We start from the raw sequence: 23,219 nt of genomic DNA, 5'->3' as shown, positions 1-23,219 counted from the left end.
ATGCACACCAGGCAGGATGAGGGTTGGGTGGGGTTGTCATTTACAGGGTCACTGTCAATTAGCTTAGGAACAAAATAGTAACTATAATATTTAAAAATCCAGAATTTTTTCTTTATATTCTTGATATTTTGGCTCCAAGTTTCAGGCCTGTTCCCTCCTGGGCAAGAACCCTGTCCTCTGCCCTTTCTACCCCTCATCCCACACAGTACTATTGCACCTCCATTCCGCTACACTGAAGCTGGGAAGGTTTAAGCTTGCTGACTAGGCAGCTCAGTTTCTAATTTATAAATGAGGACATGAACTGTCAGAGATATTCCCATCCTCTCTATTAATACTGCCCAGAAAAGGAGCAATTGGCATTGTGGGAAAGGAATTATCCAGTGGGTAAGATAATTTGATAGTCAAGCTTCTGAAGAGCTTTGCTACCCCAGCTGGTAACGACAAACATTACTGCCACTGTCGTCACTGGACTTACCCTGGGTTTGATTTTTAGGACCATATCCTGGCCCTGGTCATATCAGTGAACCTGAAGCAGTTCTTTCCCAGGAAGTTTGGGGGAAGGACGGGATGCTGGGCAGGAGGCATCAAAGACAGTGACAAGTTATCCAAAGATCACTGATGGCAGGTTCTAGGTCTTTCTGGGGCCTTTCCTGCCCACTGGCCAAACCACAGCAGATGGGCATGAGGGATGGAGTTTCTCATGGGTCATCTCAATCCTGGCAGCAAGGACCTCCTGTCTCCATGAGTATGTGGTGTGGATTAGGGGGTTAGGTAAGAAGGAGGTTTGATGCCACCAGACTTGAGAGGAGCCCCAGAAGGAAGACTAAACAATCCAGGGATTCCCCAAATGCCTACAGGAAAAGGAAGAGGAGCCTGTGATGTAAGTGACCCATCCTACTTTCCCCTCTAAAAGGGTCAAGAGGATGTTTGCTTAAGTGACCTCTTCTTAAGTCACCAGTGTCTCCTTATGCTACCTGCTTTGGGGTTAAAAAGTAAATGAGATATGGCAGAGGCTTCTCGGAAGAAGATGCCACTCTCCACCAATGAAACGACATTTTCACCCAGAGCAAAATGCTCTAGATTTCCAGAGCCCCAAAGACTTGCCAACCTTAAGCTGAATATATGCTATGGGAGCCATCCCCAAAGCTTGGCCCTACAAGTCCTCAGGGATAGACACACTTGGGTACATATGCCCCAGGATGGCCTACATTGCCTGGGCCAGATTTTCAGAAAAGAGACCTCTTGCTTTTCACCCTCTCTCTCTCTCTCCTCACCTGCTGCTGCGTTTTGCCCTTGCTCTTGCATAGTAAGCTTCATAAGATTTCGGTTTCAGCTCCAGAGCCTTAGTAGCAAATTCCTCCGCCATTCCAAAATCCTGTCATTACAATAGGTGTGCAAATGAGTCATTGAAGAGATATGAAAAATAGACAACTTGGGAATAACACAGATCATATGTACATTTCTTTGACACTTATGGATGGAACACCTGGGATTCCTGACATGCCTGGTATGGCTCTAGCCACGTGGCCCACAGATTGAAAGTTCCTTCTGCCTTTGCTCTGTGTGGCCCTGCAACTGCTCATGGGAATTTATCTGTCCATAAGTATGAAAATACTTTTAATTTGACTTCTTTCTGCCTTTCTAACAAATTCTCTATAGCCCAGAAGCCAAATGTCAACCCGATGAAGTGCCTGAAGTTGGAAACCTAAATTCGTTACACACGCGAGTATGAGGCAAGCACACACATATACACCTCAAGTGGAACTTCACCCTACCTCCCACCTCCCGGCTACACCCACTATTCCTTGGTTTCCTAAGGAATGAGTGAAATCTACGAGGATAAGGCCTGCGCTGACTAGATGGAGTAGGGACATTCTCTGGTCTGCTTTGTGATCCTTCAGAGTGTGTTGTATGTTTTTGTTTTGTTTTTTAAAATGTTTTTATTGATTTCAGAGAGAGGAAGGGAGAGGGAGAGAGAAACAGAAACATTAATGATGACAGTTACTGATCGGCTGACTCCTGCATACCCCCCCCACTGGGGGTCGAGCCCAAAACACGGGCATGTGCCCTGACTGGGAATCGAACCATGACCTCCTGGTTCATAGGTGGATGCTCAACCACTGAGCCATGCCACCTGGGCTGTTTTATGTTTTCTCAGCCATACCTACTTCACAGGTAGGATTAAGAGCAATACAGTATTTGAATACCCTGTACACAGTTCTTGACACATAGTAGATGTTCAGTAAGTGGTAGTTTCCTTTTTATTTCAGAAGGTTTCTCTGGTCTGTTCCTCCTCTTAACTGGTTCCTTACTTAGGAAACATTTAAAATAAAAAAACAAAAGAGGACCATGTCTGTGCCTGGGGTCTGTGCTATGACCTCATCTCTTGATCACTGAGGGTCCCGGAGGCACAAAGCTGTAGTTTCACCCTTCCACGGAAGAGAAGTTCTTCCCTCCTCTTTTAATGTCAAAGCTGTAGTACAGCACAGCAACTGCTGGTTATACTTGTGGTTCCTAATGCAGAAAACAAGGCCTTAGGCAGAAGAAAGGCCCTGGGGCATAGATAAAATAAAATAAAAATAATGAGTAATTTTCTACCCAAGACAAAAGACTTCAGTTGCTAAGCAGAGTATCTGGTCATGAGAGGTGATTACTTCTGAACAAATGTGGAGCTAGAGAGAAAGTATTCCATCTTATCAAGGTTGTCTTCTATCCCTACTCCGTTTCCAACCTCACCCTTTTTTTTTCTTTTGAGACAATCATTATGTCTGGAAGATTATTTTTGAGAAGTATACCATTTGCTAGGGAGACAAGGAGCCAGCAGGGTGGCAGCAGCTCCTGCACTCTCTCACCAGCTGGTGTCACAGGAGACCCTGGTGAAGATTCTTCTGTTTCATGTAAGAACCTCACTGCCTCCCCCTAAGCTCTCCCCACCTTCGCACAGGAACCTCTACCACGGCCCCATTCTCCTCAGCACCCAGGGTAACTCTGCTTCTTAGGGTCCTGAGACACTCAAGTCTGTATCAGGGATCCTTTCATCGTCAGGTTTCAGACGGGTGATAGGAAGATCATATACACAAATAATCTTTCTGGTACTGACAGCAGATCCATTGCCACTGAGGCTAAAATCTCACTGTGTACAGCTGAGTTCTTTACTGATAAACACTCCTGTTTGGCTTGGATTATTTTTCTCTCTTGATGAACTGTGAAACCTCAGGCTGGTGGATGTCAGAGATTCCTGACATGATCTTAGCTATTCCCAGTATCTGAGAGAGAGTTCTTGGCCCTAGAGTGTCTGCATGTCAAGGTTGCTGAAGGTTGTATCTGCAAGGCAAGCAAGAAGGACCAAGGACTGCTTGGGAGATAATAAAGGACCGGGAAGAGTTCTAAGATTCTCTCTGCAAAAAGAAGGGACATGGCATGCAAGGACAAAAAGATGAGTAAAGAAGTGAGAAGTTCAAGATTAGCCTTAGAAATTAAACCTTGAAGTTCATGGTCCTGAGCCCTCTTTCCAGTCCATCCATGTGTGACTCGGGGGCCTTCTAGAAAGGAAAGGGATGACTAAAATTCATACCTAATTGCAGCTGGAATTCTAGAAACAAATGCTCTCACATTTTCCCAAAGACCAGAAAGTTGACTTGGGGGCGGGGAAGATGATGACAGTATTCCAATCTCTTTCAGTGGAAATTATGAAAACTCAGAAACCTATACAGTGCCCATAATATTAACTTTTTTAGTTTGAGATGCAGATTGTACTTAGAGTTGATTTCTTTCAAATTGCAAATGTCAGTGCTCTGTGAAGGACAACCAAGTTCCAAATGGGCCAGAGAAGGATCCGGGGCCTGGAATAAGCTAGTGAGTGACGTGGACTGTCAACTTCCAGGGCTGCAGAAAGGAGTTGGGATGATAGGGACTTACGTTCATTTTCCTGCGACATCGAGAGAGGTTGAGGAGAAGAGACACCTTCAGTTCCCGGAAGGTTTTCAAGTCCTCACCAAACCCTTCTCTAGGGAACTTCTTCAGAGCGTACTGGTAGCGCTGGGCAGCCTCCTTTACTTTACCTTTCTAATGGGAGGACAAGATGGCAAAACACACAGTTGGTCTGCTGAGCAGCTAAGTTTGGTCCCACTCCCTTGTTCCTCTCTCCGGTCATTACTAAGGGTTAGCTAACCCTCCCAAACACCAACTAGAGAGTAGGTCTGGCCCTGAATGTGAGAACAGAAGGGGCCTGCCTTTCCTGGCATGGCTGAAGGGGTTATCCAAGACACAAGCCAGAGAAACAAAACTTTGGCAAATGAAAGGCCTGGGACCCCAGCTCCCCAACTGGATTCCTTACAGAACTGAACTCACTCACTCAGGAGCTTTCTCTTGACCTGATCTCCCTGGAACACGTCTTTCCTAGTCCCAAGCACACCAAAGTTATTACTACTTCCTGAATTTTGGCTTGACTGGAAAACTCTCTTGTTTGACGTTCCACCTTGCCAGTCCTCTAGAGAAGTCGCTCTCTTCCTCACAAAGGATGTAGGAGCTAAAACAATCTAGTTGCTGGTTCCCTAATCTTATGGCACAAAATAGTATCAATCAGTTTTCCCGTTTTTGGAAAAGGCCTGGGTAGGGTGGTAGTTGGGAAGTGAAGTTTAGAATTTGTGATTCTATCTGACTATGTAGGAGGGATTTTCCAAGATGAAGTAAATCTATGACCAACTTAGGGACCTGGGACACAGAAGCCTTGAACTTTTCTTATAATTTGTATTTGAAAATCTACAAGCTGAGCTCAGAATGATGCAGGAGGCACCCCCATTCCTTTAGCTGATCTTTTTCTGTTACCCCCACCTTTAGATCCTGATCTATTATTTTCTCTTTAGCACCTCTCATTAGAGAGAGATCTGGAGCTTTCCAAGGTAGAATTCTGAGTGGAAACAGTAGTAGCTCTGCCCATTCTCATTAGGAGATAAGACTCCTTGTCTTAGAATATCAGAAGTTATGTTAAAACCAGGGCTTAGATGCTTGAGGGCAAAGCCATTCTCAAGTCCATAAATATGAGAACGAAAGAGGCCTTTCCTTGAAGTCATGTGAAATCATGGTCAGGTCAGGACTCAAGTTTCCTAGAAGCCTCTAGAAGCCTAAGAGTCCCAGATTATCATAAGCCTCACTCAAAGGGTCCTTAGGAAATACAAGTCTGTTTCCAGGAGCTCTGCGTACTCCTCATACTGGGAATAAAGTGCTTCACAATCATCTCCTCATCTCTGGGCTTAGAGATGACTCAGTGATGCTCACTGTCCAAAGTTGGGCTGGATTTGTTTTGTATTTACCTTCAGGAGAAGAAGATTCAGCTACCTTGACACAACGAGGTAATTCTGACATGGAATGTCCTTAAGGGGCTTCCTATGGGCCATGAGAGTTGTTAGGGGGTATGGAGCCTTTGGCTTGAATTGTGAGTACAGAAAGACGCCATTTTTGTTGTTGTCGTATACTGAGTGATTTTAAGCAAATCTTATAATTGCTCTTTGTCTCAGTTGCCTTATCTTACTCAGAGATACTGATAAACTATTATCACTATATAAGCCTATGTATATATTAAATATGAAAGGCAAGATCAACGACTCTTCCATGGACTGGGAATATCTGTACTGCAGCATTTTACTTTTACTTGTCCCATGAATTTTCAGGCCCCACTTAGCAGGTCCCATGTAGAATCTATGTAACTGCCTATTCGTGGTTAAACTAGGTCTTTAGGATGATGAGCTATAGGATGTATAGGCTAGTCTTGCTCTCTTGTTGGGAAGGCAAAATCCCAGGATCCTCAACTTATGAGCCGGGCGCTGAGGGATGGCTTTCTCCCTTTTTCTCTAGAACCAAAGATGAGAACTGTAAAGACTTAGGTAGGTTCCATATGTAGAAAACAATCAGTGGCTGTTTTGAGGAAACTTTGTTCCTCCCTCCCCTCACCTTATAAAACATGTCCCCCTCTTCCATCAGCTTGCTCAACAGGATGATCATGATGTCTGGTTTGGAGGTGGCCATCGCCCATGTGGCTGGACCTGTAGTGTACAGGATGCATGATGGGTAAAAAACTCATACAATGTAAGGGTGGTAGGAAGCTAGGTGAAAAAAACATCCTGGGGGAATTTCTGCTGAGAGAACAACTTGCTCCACAACAATTTCTTCACCTGTTGGACCTGGGAGCATCTTAGGGACTCCCACTCCAAGAAGCTGCACTGGGCTGTATTCACCTTAAAATAAGAATATCTGAACCGTCTGAGTTTGCACCACAGGAGGGCAGCAGAGCCTGCATACTGATTTGGGCAGGCAGTGGCACAGTTTGGAGTTCTTTTAAGTAAGAAAATTGGGAGAAAGTATTTACGTTATGTCAGCATAAGATTTTAAATATCTAAAAAGAGTAATTTATTTTAGAATCTAGAACTCAAAGCCCCAGCTGTTTAGTGTGTTAATATTCAAATGTGTACTTTGCAGAGGGAAACCATTCAAGACTAAAGGCTCCCTTAATTTGTAAGTATCAAATAGGACTCCCGGGACTTACTGTGAACCAGGAGTACAGTCCCAATGTCAAATAGACTTGAGACAAGCCAACATTATTGAGGACTACTTTACCCCCAAAGAGAAAGAAAAGGTTAAATCGATTAGTTTACAGATGCCTGAATTATTTACCAACTAAGCTTTTCAGGGTTAGTTATGAAAAGTTCAAGTTATTCTCTACAACAGTCATTTTAAAAAAATCTTCTTTTAAGGTGAAGGAAATTAAAAGATTAGAGGTGTGGGGAACTCATGCAGGCTAAATCAAAGAGGAGAAGGCAAAGCTGACCAAGCCATCAGACCACGCCTGATGCTGACAGCGGTGAAATATACCTCGTGGGCGACTCGGTAACGTCTGACAACCTTCAAAGAAAGGAGAAAACAAAAAGTTGTAGGAGAGGAAAAAAAAAAATGGATGAAGGTGAAAAAAAAAAAAAAGAAGGAAAAAGCAGCAGTGAGAGGCAGGCAGCAAAAAAGCCAGCATCTAAGCCAACCCTTGTCTACAGGTCTGTGGGTGGGGAGCAAATGGGGCGGCGGCAGCAGCAGGGATTTGAGAGTCTGAAGCACATACAGAGCAAGGGAAGCAAAGGCTCACGGCCGTGCAGGGATCCAGGATGCTCACGGGGGGGTGGGTGGGGTGGGCACGGCTGGTACAGAGGCACTAGCACTAACATGTGCTTAGATTCAGAGCAGCCTCCTGGCTAAGGCCACTAGGGGCATGGCAGATAACCATGTGATTTTAAACACAGGGTAGTATAGACCATGGCTCAGGCAGCTTTCTCTGGGCGAAGAGCCTTCCTGTTCACTTGGACAATAATGGACCAGGGAAGAGGGGAAACTATATACACTCACACCAAACACCCAGGGCAGCCAGACCACTGGACCAGTGTGGCCCCTGGGCACAGATGGCCAAGCACCTTCCTTCCTTCTCCTACCTATCTTGGCTCCTTTCTTCAGAAGAGTGACGACGACAGAAGTGTTCCGGCAGCCCACTGCCCTATCCAACGGGCGCATTCCGCTGTAGTCGACGTGCTCAATCATGGCCCCGTGATCCACCAGGAACTGGACCTAGCACGTGGATCAAGCAGAGCATTTAACACAAGTGCATGGGCTCACCACTTTCCACGGAGGGCTCTGGCTGCTGCCTGCCCTTTATTTAACGGCTGGTCTGAACCAGGCTGGGTAGCCACTGTATTCTAGGCCATACCTATATTCTTGGTCTTTAATGGTGTTTTGAATTTTCCTGTCCTCTAAGTATAGGTCCAAGAACTTTATAACAGGAATCACCCTATGCAACCCTCAACCCCAGATAGCATGATGGATGGAGAACCTTCCCTATCCCTTCCACCATGAGTCTTGTTTAAAGTCACTCACCACCTCAGCATCGCCATAGAAAGCTGCCAGATCCAGTGGGGTGCGGCCATTCTTGTCAGCATGGTCTGTGGCAGCTCCATTATCCACCAGGGAACGTACGACAGAGAGGTGACCCTTCAAACAAGCCCAGCTGAGGGCAGTCAATCCTTCTTTGTCCATCAGAGCAATGGAGGCACCTGCAAGAGCAAGTGTAATGCAGGGCTGAGGAAACATGAAAATCTGCAGCAGAAGGGAAAGCTGGTACTTAAGGTGTACATTCTGCCATGATACAGCTTTTGTTTCTGGCATGTGAGTTACCTTTCAATAAAAACTGTTAAAAAAATGGATCCTACAAGCTGTCAGTAGAATAGAAGAGTCCAGCTGTTTACTGGATGTTCCAGGTGCTCCACAATCCATGCCCAAGCGTCCTCTCTGTCCTTTAGCTTCATTACTTCCCTGTGAGAATCCTCTCTTTTGGTGAAATGGGTGTACTCACTGCCTCTAGAATCTCCCAGGAACACTCCTGAACCCTCACTTTTGGTTATGTTGCTCCCACGTGTAGAAGACCTTTTCTTTCTCCACAAGTTGCCTCACTTCTGCCCATTTCCTAGGAACCACCTCAAATCTCTATCTCCAAGAAGCTTCTCGCAATTCACTGTTACCTCCTCTTGAATCTGCTTAATATGTCACCTTATTCTGTAGTTAATCTTTTCTAATGTATCCTACTTGCATGTAATAAATCTCAGTGGATGTTTTCTGAACTCAGTGAAAGTTTTTCATTTATAATGGTATAAACTCCTTGACAGAATGTGGGGGAAATGGACTCCTGGAGAGAGACCCAGGTCATGGAGGAAATTCAAAGTTTAATTAAACTAGACAGCCTTCAATAACCTCATGCCCACTCTCACAGCTCCTTTTGTATTCTGCATCTGCCTTCAAAATGTCTATTTTCATCTGTAAAGATCAAGCTCAATTGACACACAGTTTTGTAATTAGTCTAAAATTCAATATACATTTGGTTCTCAGCCTAAACTATAAGCTCTTGGATGGCAAAGAGTCAATTATTTCTTTGCTAGTTTTGAAGAGAAACTATGATAATTCTTTTCACACAGTTGACATGTCATACTCACTAAATTAGAAATCAACTTACTGCACATGGAACACTTTCCAGGCTGCCTCAGCAGGACAGAATCCGGATGTCAGAGCAAGCTTAGGACCTGCCACAGCCAGCTCAGGGTCTACTCAGCAGGTATCTGGCCTATCATTGTGTATCCCTAGAGGTCAGACAGCCAGACTTTGTGGCTTCCCACGGGATGATGAAGGGCTGGAAGGCACCACACCTCTGACAACACTAGAGCCATTTACACACTGGGTTATCTTTTCATAATGGTACATTCTGCAATTAAAACATCAATCTGACCAGCTGGACAGGCTCAGTTGCTTAAGCATCGTCTTGTGCACCAAAATGTAGCCAGTTTGATCCCTGGTAGGGGCATGTATGAAGCAGCTAATTGATAAACATCACTGTCTCTCACATCAATGTTTCTCTTCCTCTCTCTTCCTTTCCCTCTCCCTCCCCATCCCTCTCTCTCTACCTCCCCCCGCTCCTCTGTCTAAGCATGTTCTTGGGTGAGGAATAAAAAATAACAAAAACCCATTGATTCTAACATGGAGTAACTTTGAATATGGGACAGAATCCAAGGGGTTTTCTCAGACACATGTGTAAGTTCCCTGGACAGAGCCTCCAGCGGTATAAAAAAAAGGACGATTCTGGATGTATATTACAGATAAACTGACTTTCCAAATATAAGAAAAGTTGGAATTTAAGAAATTGAAAGGAGATACATATACTTTGGAGTTGTCTTCAATTCATCCTCACTTCCTACACGCAATCAATCTTTATGTCCAAAATCATTGTTGCTCTTGGCCCTTCTGTTCTATTCTAACAGATCCTGTGCCTGGACTAGGGCCTCAGTAGCCCTCGTCCATTCTACTACAATGGCTTCCTAATGGATCCCCTGGTCCACTATAATTCCTTCATCAAGTCTACCACTCTGGCATAAATTTCCTTTTTAAAAATCTTGAAAGGCTCCCCACTGCCTTTAAAATTAAATACAAACTCTTTTAATCTGTTCCTCTTCCATTTCTTTGCACATCCATTTCCCATTTTATTTCCCAGCTGCCCCCTCCCCCCCCCCCCCATGTACTTCACTGGACAACTTGCCTCTTTCCCTGCACCTGTTGTGTATTGTTCCCCCTTCTTTGCCTTTCAATTACATTACTCCCCCTCCCTAAATACAGAACATTTTCCCTATTCAAATGTCTATCCTATTTTAACTCAAATAACTTTATCAGAGCACTCAGGAGTCTCTGTTTTATCTCTTCCTTGACAAGATTATGGATCCTTTGAGGGGGCACAGATTATAGTATATTAATTTTTAAAAATCACTCACAGTTCCTAGCACAGTGTTCTACAAATAATGTGGGCTAAATAAATGTTCGTAGAATTTGTTGATTTAATGAAAGTTTCTGATTTAAGTGTGAAAAATGAAATAGTAGAAGGACCAGAATCTCTGCAGTGGTTAAGGGAGAAGAACTTGCTAGAATCTGTGCCTGATGATCTTCTACCGGAATGTGGCAGACACTGTAGCTACCTAAAGGTCATCAATGGCTGAACAAGTCCTGCCTTCTCCAGGATACTTGGGTTGTTCTGGGACATTTACTCCTGCCACATCTTATCCTGGGAATCTAGGCACATCCCCTTCCTCCCTCAACCCCTCTTAGCAGAAGTGAGGAGAGAGATCATGAAACCAGACTTGTTTGGTAGCTTGTAGTGGGGAAGCAAGAACCACTTTGCACACTAGGAGAGCAGGTCTCTGATTCTGACCCCACCTTGTGAACCTGAGGATGTAGATACAAATCTTCTTTGGAAGACACAGCTAAAGATCCAATAAGTGTCTGACCAAGTTGCTGTTTGAAGTCTTAGAAGAAACCTCTTCTTCCTAACTCAACTACCCTAAGCTGCTCTGACCTGGGCATGATTCTTCAGAAGGCTGGTTTCCTTGTGTTTATGGACAGATGTTTTAGGTTCAGTTTATTAACAGAGGAGGCTAACTGGAATGGAATCATTAAGGCCAGTCACAATCACTACCTCCTGCTTCGTGCAAATGCTCAAATTCCACTTGCTAGACAGCACTGTAGTCACCAGGGACTCCCGCCTGAGGTCTACTAGCACTCACCACTGTTTTGCACAGGTAATTGAGGTCATAGCAATCAAAAGGAGCCTGGCTCGGCCGGGCGTGGCTCAGTCATTGAGCATCGACCTAGGATCCAGGCGATTGGGGTTCGATTCCCAGTCAGGGCACATGCCCGGGCTGTGGGCTCAATCAATGACTCTCTCATCATTGATGTTTCTATCTCTCTCTCTCCCTCTCCTTTCCTCTCTCTGAAATCAATAAAGATATATTAAAAAAAAAAAAAAAAAGGAGCCTTAAATGTTTTGATAGTGGTGTGTATCCTTTAACTTATTTCCCATTCACCAGGAATATGTCAATGTTGGTAAATATCAAAAGGAATTTATGACAACAGGAGGATAATAATATCCCAAGTCCTTAAATAGGGTCCTACTGTCTTAGCCTCCATTTGCCTTCTTTGGATACAAGAAAAATATTAGTGGTGTAGGATTACAAAATAATTGAAGTTAAAATCAAAATCCAATCCCTGGAAGATGAACATTTATTGACTGTACATTAAAAATTCAAAGTTTGGAGATTATTGATTTAAATGAAAGAGCTTTGAATATGTTAATTTCATTAGACTACTAAAGATCCCTCAAGCCATAAGGAAACAGAATGTCAGAGTTAGAAGGGTCCCACTATATATAAGAGGGGAGGAGATGGCCTTTCATTGTCTAATTAACTGGATTAATAATTTCTGCTCTTAACACCTCTTGGGTCCGGCCAGGCTTGGCTCAGTGGTTGAGTTGGCCTAGGATCCAGGAGATCATGGTTCAATTCCCAGTCAGGGCACATGCCGGGTTGTGGGCTTGATCCCCAGTTGGGGGCATGCAGGAAGCAGCCAATCAATGACTCTCTCATCATTGATGTTTCTATCTCTCTCTCCCTCTTCTTTCCTCTCTCTGAAATCAATAAAGATATATTTAAAAAACAAAACAAAAACCCATCTCTTGGAACCTATCACTGGAAGTCATGAGTTCCTTGTATTATTACGGGCACTGACCATCCAGCTCTGGCATACCAGGACTGACCTTGTGCAAGGAGAAAATCCACAGTTCCTAAGTGGCCTTCGGAAGCAGCCATCATTAGGGGAGTCCGGCCCTGCTTGTCTGCCATATTGACATCAGCTCCATGTGTGAGCAGAAGATCAACAATCTGCAAGTGCAGAGAAACAGGAGCCGATTATCCAGGAAGAGCTGCTGAGCACACGCAGGCATGTCATCCCCTATACTGTGTGAATCCCCACTGCAGGTTAGGGGAGTCGCCTCCACACGTAACTTTCCACTGCAAGAAGCCCCTTGAGTTCCGCACAGTACAAGTACCATGTGATTTGATCTCTGGTTCTTGCAGGGACAGCTAAATAAGAAGAATTCAACTCTGAATGCTAGATTCAGCCATTAAGTAAAAAAGAATTTAAGATAACAATGGCCAAGGTGTGGACTAAGCAATCCCATAACTAAGCTCCAACACAAGTTACCTCCTATGTCAGTGCCATTTTATTGGCTTCTAGAAGTTGCAAAACTGACTTCAGTGAATATTTATAGCTGAACTGGATACAACAGTGTGTCTCTAATAACTCTAGCAATGTTTGGCTTCTACAGCTTTTTTTCCTACTCAAATACGTCGAAGGATTATTACTAATATGCTTTCTTTTTCATCCTGAGTGTACAAATTAGCATTTACCCAGAAACCAAACATCTGAAAAGGCTGCTTAACTAGAATTTATACACACCACATTTTCTTTTAGCAAGTCTCAGACACCTGCAAGTAAGTGGTTAGCAAGGATCTGCTGAGATAGGAGCCTTCCTGAGAACCTGTGGATACTGTGAAATGTTCTCTGGAAAGAGGAAACTCTATGACCAGGCCAGAGGTAGCCAGTCTTATACAACCTAGAAATAATTTTAAATGTTAATTTTCTGACATATTCTCAACTAGAATATTAATAACAAACACCCAGTTCCTCAAACCCAACGACTGCTAGACAACCCAAACTTTGTAATTGTTTTCCCCTCTACACATCAGAAGTTCCCATCTAGCACTCACTCTTACCCGCTGGCCTGGAAGTGGCTGCCCTGCTTACCTGCCAGTGGCCCTGGCGAACAGTGCTGAATAGGGGCACTGCCCCTCGGCGGTTTGGCTGGGCCACTGCTGCCCCTTGTTCCAGGAGCAGGCGACACACCTCCAGTTTGCCCCTTCCGGCTGCAGCTGTCAGGGCTAAGGGCAGAGAACACAGTCTGAAACAGGGGGCTCTTGCTGTCTCCAATCCTCGGTGTTAAACATGGCAGTATATCTGTTTGATTAATATAACTGCTACTTTACTGCCAAGAATAATGATTTTAGCTACTTGTGCCATGAAGAAGATTTTTAAAAAATGAATAAAACTACACTTAAATGGGCTCATTTATAATATATGGAGACAATTATAACAGTAAATTTACTGAAAAATCACCTTTGATCAAACTCATTTGGTTTTCTTTTTTTCCTACCCTGACTGTCTTCTCTGCTTTGACACACCTCTTTTTTGGTACCTCTTCCTAGCTACAATCCTTCTACTGGTCTATGTGTGGCTGGAATGCAGAAAGAAGGGCTTTTGCAGAGTAAGGTCTTTTTTTGAGAATTAGCTAGAAACAATCTCTGGCCAACCTCTATTTCTAGGTCCTTATACCCAAGAATCAGAGTGAGAAATTGCAGTCCATGGGCCTTGGGCCAGTTTTCATTCTTTTTCTTCATTGGTTTAGACAGACGTTTCTAGTAAGTCTGCAACCATTTTTATATGAGGAACAGAAGTGTTCAAGGTAATAGTCATAAAGATGAGAAGTGTGACAAAGGCTCTTTTCTTGTGAATATAAAATGGAGTCACAGATAAAAAATAGCTGCAGTGAGTATAAGGGGGACAGCAGGAAGAAACTTAAACATTCTTCTTTCTGTGCTGTTGTCCGTTTATGATCTTTATAAGGCAGAGATTCTATGAGCGCCTCGTTTATCCTCCGAGTACTATTTCAATAGTAGCAAGAAGGATATGGGGATATACTTTCAACTAAGTTCATATGTGAACAAATATATTTTTGTCTAATTTTTCAAGGGGATTTCAAACACACAGGGTTAGTGTTTAAAGAACGGATGAGGGTAGGGAAAACTGTGAACACTGTTAGCAGATGGCAGGAGTTATACTTTTAAAGAAAGAGGATAGAGCACTTTTTCCAGATTGACTTGGAAAAGTAATGTGGGGATCAGCAGGTCCTTCCTTCATTTGGCCACCTACTCCAATGACAAGTCAGGAAAAGATAATACTTGGCAGGCACGGAGAGTATTTCAGTTTGCAAATATTGGTATCTAATGAGGAAAGCAATTGAAATTCAAATCAAATGGTCACTTGTAATTTTTTCAAGTACAAATTATAGCATTTTGTCTTTGGGCTTGGCCAAATTTATCCACAACTGACTCATGTGCAAAACCAAAATGACCTGTAATTTCCACTAAGATAAACCTTCCAGTAATCTTTTCCTTCCTCAATGATAAGAAGGGCTTATGAAGGAAAATGTGACAATTTTAGAAGATATATTCACTCAAACTAGATGGATCTACGCCTTGTCCTATGTGCATTTTCAGTTTTACTTTAGAAGTCCAAACATCATTTCTGTCCATTCCTCGCAGAAGTGAAGTGGCTTGGTGCTATCTGGGTGAGGGTCATTTCCAAGCCCTAGTGTTTGAGTACAGGTATTGATGGGTCTGATTATTTACTTGACAAAGAAGTTTTGTCTCTTACTCTTCAAATCAAAGTCAAAGCGATCTTCCCTCTTTCTCAAGTTTATATTTCTAATAGTTCAGAAAAAACAACATTTTAGTTCTTGGGTCAGAACACTACATAAGTTTAAGAACTTGACTGGACACCATCATGTTGTACATCTTAAAGTTACACAATGTTATATGTCAATTATATCTCAGTAAAACTCAGGGACAAAAGAACTTGACTGAGTTAGATACTTGGGAGGAACCATAGAACCACCTTGTTGGTACATAAAGCAAATGATTAGGAAAATTTCTAACTCCCACGTTCTGATCCCATTTAAAGTAGCTACCAGATGACAGGGCTATAGCAAACTTTCCTTTTAATGTTCTGTGTATGGGGTGAGGACAAATACATTCTTTTTCACAAAAGAATTTATAGTGCCCTGGAGAAAATGTGGACAGTATTTCAGAACCAAGCCTTTCAGCAATGATGCCAGTTCAGATAACACAGCTGAAATGCACAACCAGTGCCCATCCTGAAAGCTAAACTTATACTGTCCACTCTAAGCTGGAGTTACACTACTCTGCCTGTCCCATTTCAACCCACTGGATAACACATTTATATGAGAGAGAATGTTCCATTTGGCCTTCTTCTTTGTTGTATCTTCTCTGGTGCTTAGGTTATGACATAATTTGGCAGGAATCTCAAAGCTGATAGCTGGACATGGTCATTAACACAGCTGGCCAGTTTCATCTCAAAACAACACAACTATGTAAAATGGGATCTGTGCTTTTCAAAATCCAAGAGCAAGGAGTTGGTTCGGCTGAATTTTAGAGAAGTCTTATCAAAAACTGTTAAAACTTTGTGGAAAGAAAAAAAAAAAAAGATTAAGGTAAAGCCAATTCTCTAAGACAACAAAATGATTGTGAGAGCAAGCACAGCAGTTTGGAGCCAAATCTCTTCCTGAGAGACCAGTAACAAAATTTGTTCCCTAGCTTGATGAGATTATCTGACATAAACGGTCCTTTTTCAAATGGAAACATCTAAGGAGTTTGAAGAGGCAGACAGGATGCAGCTCAGAGCTGGGGAAATAGCCAGTCTGCTTGGATGGAATGCTGACACTAAGTAGAATGCAGCAAAGCAAATGGTTCTTTGTTTCTATTTTCAACCTAAAGGATTGCAGCAGACAGGTCAAGAAAAACCAATGGGAGGGGGTGGTTGGGAAACATAACTGACCACTGCTATCCAAAACAAGGGTAATTAAACATTTACTGAGCTATCTGTCAGACACTGTCTCTGCTCTTAAGGAACTCATGGCTGAGTAAGAGTAAGAGACAAACACACACATTACTATACAGTGTGATATGTACAACAGAAATAAATCCATGAAGGGTGGTTGCATGGAGGCGGTACAGAGGAAGAAGGTCTGAGAAGGTCTCTAGAAAGAGATGACTATCTGAGCTAGATGCTGAAAGGGAAAGACTTACAGGCATTCAAAGGCAAGGAGGAGGCATGTTAGGCACAGAGAGAGCATGTATAAAGTCAATGAGGTGGGAAATAGCATGTTTATTGTGACTGGAGTAACTGGAGAAGACAGGCAATAGATGAGGCTAGAGATCATGACTGGCCTTTTCATGCTACATTACATAACTTAATTAATGTTACAGGTGGTCGCTGAAGGGGGTAAAGCAGGAAAGTGACATGAACAGACTATGGCTCAGAAAGATCACTCTGGCTGAAGTCTGGGAGATCAATCACAGAAGGGTGAGGATACAGACAAGATCCGTTAGGGTGCAGCTGTCATAATAATCTAGGCAAGAGATGATGAGGGCATGAATTAAGGGTATCTTGTTCATTCTGTGAATGGGCTTCTTTTGGGTCATGGGATGGCTCAGACCCTCCAGAGTCGCTAGAAGTTTTTAATGCTGGTCCGAACCTATGCCCGTAAGACAAAGGAGAGGAGGGAGTGGTGAACAATCTTGTCACCTTAATTGCTTTTCTTCTGGTTGTTCCATAAAAAGTCAGTGAAAACCCAGTGGGATGGGAGGGGGTCAGCCAGATGGTGAAAGCTGGATGTAGGAAGATGCTACCTGGAAGGATAAAGAGGCTGCAAAATGGGGACAAAGGCAACCAGGATAGTCTAGTGATCTGCTTTTAGAAAATCCGATATGTAAAAATTACACCTCAATATTTCACTACATGCTAAGATTAATTCACTGATTCTAAAACGTAGTTTTTTCCCTTCACATTTTAACATCTCTGAATTGGAATGCATCTTACAATTGATTATGTTGTTTAGACCAGGGTTGCAGATATGAGACCCCAACCAGGTAGCTGTAGGTCAAAGACCTTCATTCCCTATATAAGGGAAACATATGTAAGATTTTGTCTTTGGAGGAAACATCACAATTCAATGGATCATTATAAATTTTAAATGATTATGTGCTGTAAGTTAGAAAGGAATGTATACTTAGTAAATGCATCACTACAGACAGAAAAGCAACTCATAGTCTATTCTATACTAGTGGTAAGTGGCTGGAACATTTTTACATAGCAAAGGCATCATTTCCCAATTTTCTTTTAAGGTCAAATAACTTTTTATAGATCTATAAATTATATTATGAATGCATTTCATTCTATCCCATATTTAAATAGCATTTTATGTTTATAATGCTGAAAGTATTTCATATAAATATCAAGTTAAACACAATTCTCATTATAAGCAAATTGACAGGAAGCTTTGAGTTTTTACAATCTTGATATGATACATGTGTAAGACAATGTACCAACCTTTACTGCATACTTTAAAGTATGAAATGTTTTTAAAGTCCTGATACCATAAAGTTTTATTCTAATAAGCAATTCATATATATAAATATAAGTCTTCCACTTAGTTCACACCCTTCTTGAACATTTTTTAGTAATTCTTTTAAGTATAGCACTAGAATGTGTTTGATACTCATCAGTATGACTGTTAGTCTTGCAATTCTATCCATTATCACCATTGTACCACTACTTTTTTTGCTATTTCTGTGGTTATGTGTGCATGGCCTGACCACGGGAGTCTGTCGGGAGGTATGGCACTGCTGTGTGGGGAAGGCTTTGCTGACAGGAGCAGTGAATCAACATGTCCCTTCTGCAGCTCTAGGTCACAACATGCATGCTCCAGGATTGCTGATGTCCTGGCCAGTCTCTTCCTCCCAGTCTGTCCTCGGGCTTCCCTCAGGGTGAGGTCCCAGAGACAGCAGCTGTTTCCAGCTGCACATTTTCCTTTAATCTGTTAGAGGCTCTTAAGCTGCAGCTGCCTGGCATCTGCTCCCTTTGGCTCTTACAGAAGGAGGGATTGTTTGAGAAGCAAATTCCTGGGCTCTGGACCATTCTACATAATGTTCAAGAAGCCATGAAACCTATGTAAGATTTTTGCCATGGATGGAAATATCCATGGCAATTCAGTAGGTGATTATAAATTTTAAATGAATTCAAGTGTCTTTTCTTATTTTTAATAACACTATGACTCTAAACAAAACATAGTCTTCTTGTTTGGTAAATATTCCCCCTAAATTGGCCATCCCAATAGTGGTCTCCTTCTTCTGGCAAATATGGCACATTTCTGTGGTGACTCTACAGTTTTCATTGCCCTGATTTCATAAAAATACATAGAAGGTTACTAATGTTTCTCCAGATGTTGCAATTTAAACTTGGGGGAAAGACAATAATCATTTCCTGCAAAAGTCACAGGATGAGGCTTCTGCTTGTGTAGTAAGTACTGAGCAACACAGAAATTGCTTTGCTATAGACCGAAAGATGGCACGTGGCTGTGCTTTACAGGGTGGCACCTTCATGTTGTACCCAGAGTATAACTTGCCTTATACTGTGCCAGTTTAATTGTGGCAGGTACCACTCTGGAAACAGTTGGTGAACCCAGAGATGTAGGTCAAAATGTAACCTCCTGGTATGCAACTACAGGTGGAGAGAGTTATTTTGATGGGAGAAATATTCATTGCTAACTGCTATAAGAATCACATAAAAAAAGAGAAAGGCCACAACTATTTTCTGCTCTGGTTTGGCACACTGTAAGGAAACTTTCAGTCTTTTAAAAATATTTGGAAACAAGAGCAGGGAAAAGTTTTGTTTGAAAGAAGACTCTGGTGCTAATGGTATGGGGAATCCAAAGGGAAAGAAGACTGAAAGAGGAAAATTGCTTGACTTTTTACTGTGGCTGAATTGGTCTCTAATACATCAGCCACCAGAGAGCTGCCTAAGTTATGTCAGAGAAAAAAATCAAGGTGGGAGATGCAGAGAGCATCTCCGCACAAACATGACATATACATGAGCAGAGAGAGTGACGCTCATGACAAGTACCTGTCTCTCCCCAGAGACTGTCAAAGCTGTTGATCTGTGCTCGCTCCACTTCCTCTTCATCTTTTTCTGGAAGATCAAGTAGGTAGGAGACAATCTGAAACAAGAAGTTGTGTCAGCTCAAACTTCAGGTGGAAAACTATGCTACTGACATTAGCCTGTGAGGTTTGGAAGCTACCTGGATGATGCAAGTGTTACAAAATCTCTCTCACATAGAAGGAACCAAAGTGCCTGTCCTGGCAAAGAAACCCAAAGCTGCCATGATGAGTATTTGTTTCTATCAGGTATAGTTTACATGTTTCTCTTGAACGTAATCCACATACATAGCATGTGATTTTTAAAAATTACATATTCTTCATATTTAAGTTAAGGACTCAATCCCTCATCCTCATAAAAATACCATTAAACAAAAAACCAATCAATACACAAAAACCAAAATAAATATAGTAAAAGCTTAGGGCCTGCATTTCTTCAGAGCAGAGTGATTATCTTCTTTAAGTACAAGAACTGTTTTGGGGATAATGGAAGAATGGCTGCTAACAAGAGGAATTTGACTGCAGAGAGAGTTTAAAAAAGCCTCTCAGAGATAATAAAATTCCAGTTTTACGTAACATTCGCTTGGTGATACATTAAGTCAGTTGAGGGGTAGCTGCATCACTGAAGCAACTCACACAGTGGTGAGCCGACTTGTAGTAGCCCATGAAAGCTGATTATATTTTCGGGGATTTTGAAAGCCCATTGTCAAACAAAGATGTTTATTAAACATTAAATAACAATTAAATTATATTTAAAACAAAAGTTAAATAAAATCTTGTAATTCCTGATTATTTAACTACATTTTACAATGACCTATGCTCTTCAGATTTTTATCTAATGTGTCTATATAATGAAAATATGACATAATGGTGTGCTACTGTGCATCTTTCTACAACTTTGTGTTCAGTAATGTTACACTGGTAGCTTGAAATCGGCCATGGTGGGAGTATCTACACCCTGGAATCTGGCAAACATTACAAATCAGGATTTGATTTAGTGCTAAAGCTGAATGAATATAATTTAATGAATATAATTTGCATGAGGGCAAGAGGTAGTTTAACAGTAGATCACATATCAGATTTAATGACAATAAAATTATTGGGAAAATAGTTAGTAAATTGGGGTACAAACTCCATTTATCAAATCATGGTTGAATTGCAACCATAGGCTGGCTATGACACAAATTTAGCAAACATCAACATAAGCATTCAATTAAGAGTATTGTATATTCACTATTACTTGTAAATTGTGCGCTACAGTTCTTTATTTCAGTAAAATTTATAATAAATTTAAGTACAATCATGATTTAGTTAATGACTGGGACATGTTCTAAGAAATGTGTTATGCGATTTTGTCTTTGCTTGAACATCACAGAGTGCACTTAACAAAAACCTAGGTGGTGTAGCCTACTGCACACCTTGGCTATATGGTATAGCTTATTGCTCCTAGGCTACAAACCTGGATAGCAGATTATTGTACTGAATACTATAGGCAACTGTAATACAATGTTAAGTATTTGTGTATCTAAACATATCTAAAGACAGGAAAGGTACCATAAAAATACGAAATAAAAGATGAAAAATGGTGCACCTGTATAGGACACTTACCATAGTGGAGCTTGCAGGACTGGAAGTTGCTCTGGGTGAGTGAGTGGTGAGTGAATGTAAAGGCCTAGGACATTATTATACACTACTGTAGACTTTATAAACACTGGACACTTAGGCTACACTAAGTAAAAAAAACATTTTTCTTACTTCAGTAATGTTACTTCAATAAGTTAAACTTAGCTTATTATTTTAAAAAATTTTTTAAATTTATTTTTATTGTTGAAGGTATTACAGGTGTCCCATTTTTTACCCCCAATTGACCCCCTCCACCTTGTTTCCACCTCCTCCCCAGGCCTTTACCCCATTATTGTCTGTGTCCACAGGTTATGCATATATGCATATAAGTTAAGTTCTTTGGTTAATCTCTTCCCACCCTCCACCCCCTTCCCTCTGAAATATGATTGTCTGTTGCATGCATCAATGTTTTCTGGATCTATTTAGTTTGTCAGGTTTTTTTGTTCATTAGCTTCTTCTTAAAGAAGACCCTTCAACATTTCATGTAGTACTGGTCTGGTGGTGATGAACTCCTTTAGCTTTTCCTTGTCTGAGAAGCTCTTTATCTGACCTCAATTCTAAATGATAGCTTTGTTGGGTAATCTTGGTTGTAGGTTCTTGTTTTTCATAATTTTGAATATTTCTTGCCACTCCCTTCTGGCCTGCAAGGTTTCTGTTGAGAAATCAGCTGACAGTCAATCATATGGGTGCTCCCTTGTAGGTAACTAACTGCTTTTTCTTGCTGCTTTTAAGATTCTCTCTGTGTCTTTAACATTTGGCATTTTAATTATGATGTGTCCTTGCTGTGGGCCTCTTTGGGTTTCTCTTGTTTGGGACTCTGCTTCCTGGACTGGTAAGTCTATTTCTTTTACCAGGTAGGGGAATTTTTCTGTCTTATTTTTTCAAATAGGTTTTCAATTTCTTGCTCTCTTTCTTCTCCTTCTGGTACCCCAGTAATACGAATGTTGGGCTACTTGAAGTTATCCCAGAGACTCTTTACACTATCTTCGTATTTCTGGATTCTTTTTTCTTTTTGTTCTTCTGGTTGGGTGTTTTTGTTTCCTCATGTTCCAAATTGCTGATTTGATTCTCAGCATCCTCTACTCTACTGTTGATTCCCTGTAAATTATTCTTCCTTTCAGTTCGTGTAGGCTTCATTTCTGATTGGTACTTTATTATGTCATTGATAGTCTCACTTGTTTCCTTAATAGTCTTAGTAATATTATTGAGCATCCTTATAACCATAATTCTGAACTCTGTATCTGTTAGCTTGCTTGGATCTATTTCATTTAGTTCCTTTTCTGGAGATTTCTTCTGTTCTTTCCTTTGTGAGATGTTTCTTTGCCTCCACATTTTGGCTGCTTCCAGGTGTTTGTTTCTATGTATTAGGTAGAGTTGCTATGTCTCCTGGAATTTGTAGAGTGGCTTTGTGTAGTAGATGTCCTTTAGGGTCCAGTGGCTCAGCCTCCCCAGTCACCTGAGCTGGGCCTTCTAGGTGCTCCCCTGTGTGGGCTGTGTGCACTGTCCTGTTGTAGTTGAGCCTTGGTTGCTGTTGGCATCACTGGGAGGAACTGATCCCCAGGCCAACTGGCTGTGAGGACCAGCTGCAACAACACCCAAAGAGCTGCTGTACTGGAAACACCCCTACGGAGCAGGATTTACTTCAGTGAAGCTTTGGTGTTCACCAAGTGTGACCCGTGTGTGTGTCACTCGTGGATGTGGTAGGGTTATAATCCAGCATGGTTGAGTGTGACCACCAGGTGCACTGTCTCTGGGGCCTCCGTGGAGGTGCAAAGTCAGCTTCTGACAGTGCCTTCCCCAGGGCCACCCAGCATGAGCTACAAAGCAAACTGTAGTTGGCTGCTCCTTGTGCTGGGCTTGGAGGTGTCCAGGAGAGGCCAAGCTATGAACCAATGCAGGCTGCCGCTAATGTCAGGCCTGGGGACACTCATCAAGCCATATGGGGCACACTGCTGCTTGTTTGAGAGATTTTAGGAAAGTCCTAAGCATGAGGCTTGAGAGGCCGCTTGCATGGAAAAGCCACTGGAAATAGCCTGGATGAGCTTGCAGGTAGGGAGGGGCGGGGTCTCCGGGAATCACCAGGGTCTCCGGGAATCACCAGGGCAGGGCCAAAGGTGTGAGTCAGGTGCTGGAGATTCAAATATGGCACCTGCCTGCAAGCTGTGTGGGGGGAGGGCTTGCCAAAGGAGCAATGGCCTCTGCCAGCTCTTCTGCCTGGGAGAAAGCTGCTCCTCCAGCTCTTGCCCCAATTTCAGGCAGGTTAGTTCCTCCCCAAGTGTCCCAGGTTCCCTTCAAGCTGCTGCCCGGCACTGGGGTTCAGGGGGAGTGCATCTGAGTCTGTGTGCGGGC

General features: G+C 42.3%; 1 protein-coding gene across 6 annotated transcripts in view; it reads right to left on the bottom strand.

Moving 5' to 3' along the window:
• TANC2 (tetratricopeptide repeat, ankyrin repeat and coiled-coil containing 2) overlaps window positions 1–23,219 on the bottom strand; it is a 205,023-nt gene that overhangs the window by 7,740 nt on the left and 174,064 nt on the right. For 4 of the 6 annotated variants that reach the window (XM_087826279.1, XM_087826281.1, XM_087826282.1 and 1 more), the window contains 9 exons: window positions 19,216–19,309; window positions 13,204–13,337; window positions 12,155–12,278; window positions 7,909–8,084; window positions 7,470–7,602; window positions 6,868–6,897; window positions 5,950–6,041; window positions 3,919–4,065; window positions 1,275–1,375 (listed from right to left, as the gene is read on the bottom strand). In XM_087826279.1, the coding sequence (XP_087682405.1) occupies window positions 1,275–1,375; window positions 3,919–4,065; window positions 5,950–6,041; window positions 6,868–6,897; window positions 7,470–7,602; window positions 7,909–8,084; window positions 12,155–12,278; window positions 13,204–13,337; window positions 19,216–19,309 (1,031 nt within the window). The remainder of the gene's footprint in view (window positions 1–1,274; window positions 1,376–3,918; window positions 4,066–5,949; window positions 6,042–6,867; window positions 6,898–7,469; window positions 7,603–7,908; window positions 8,085–12,154; window positions 12,279–13,203; window positions 13,338–19,215; window positions 19,310–23,219) is intronic. The other 2 variants (XM_087826280.1, XM_087826284.1) reach the window with 1 other exon arrangement.

The sequence above is a fragment of the Miniopterus natalensis genome, chromosome 17, assembly GCF_054644295.1.
Source record: "Miniopterus natalensis isolate mMinNat1 chromosome 17, mMinNat1.hap1, whole genome shotgun sequence".
In the NCBI taxonomy this organism is placed as follows: Eukaryota; Metazoa; Chordata; class Mammalia; order Chiroptera; family Miniopteridae; genus Miniopterus; species Miniopterus natalensis.
Note: the sequence above shows the minus strand (reverse complement) of the source record. Positions and strands in the feature narration are given on the sequence as shown.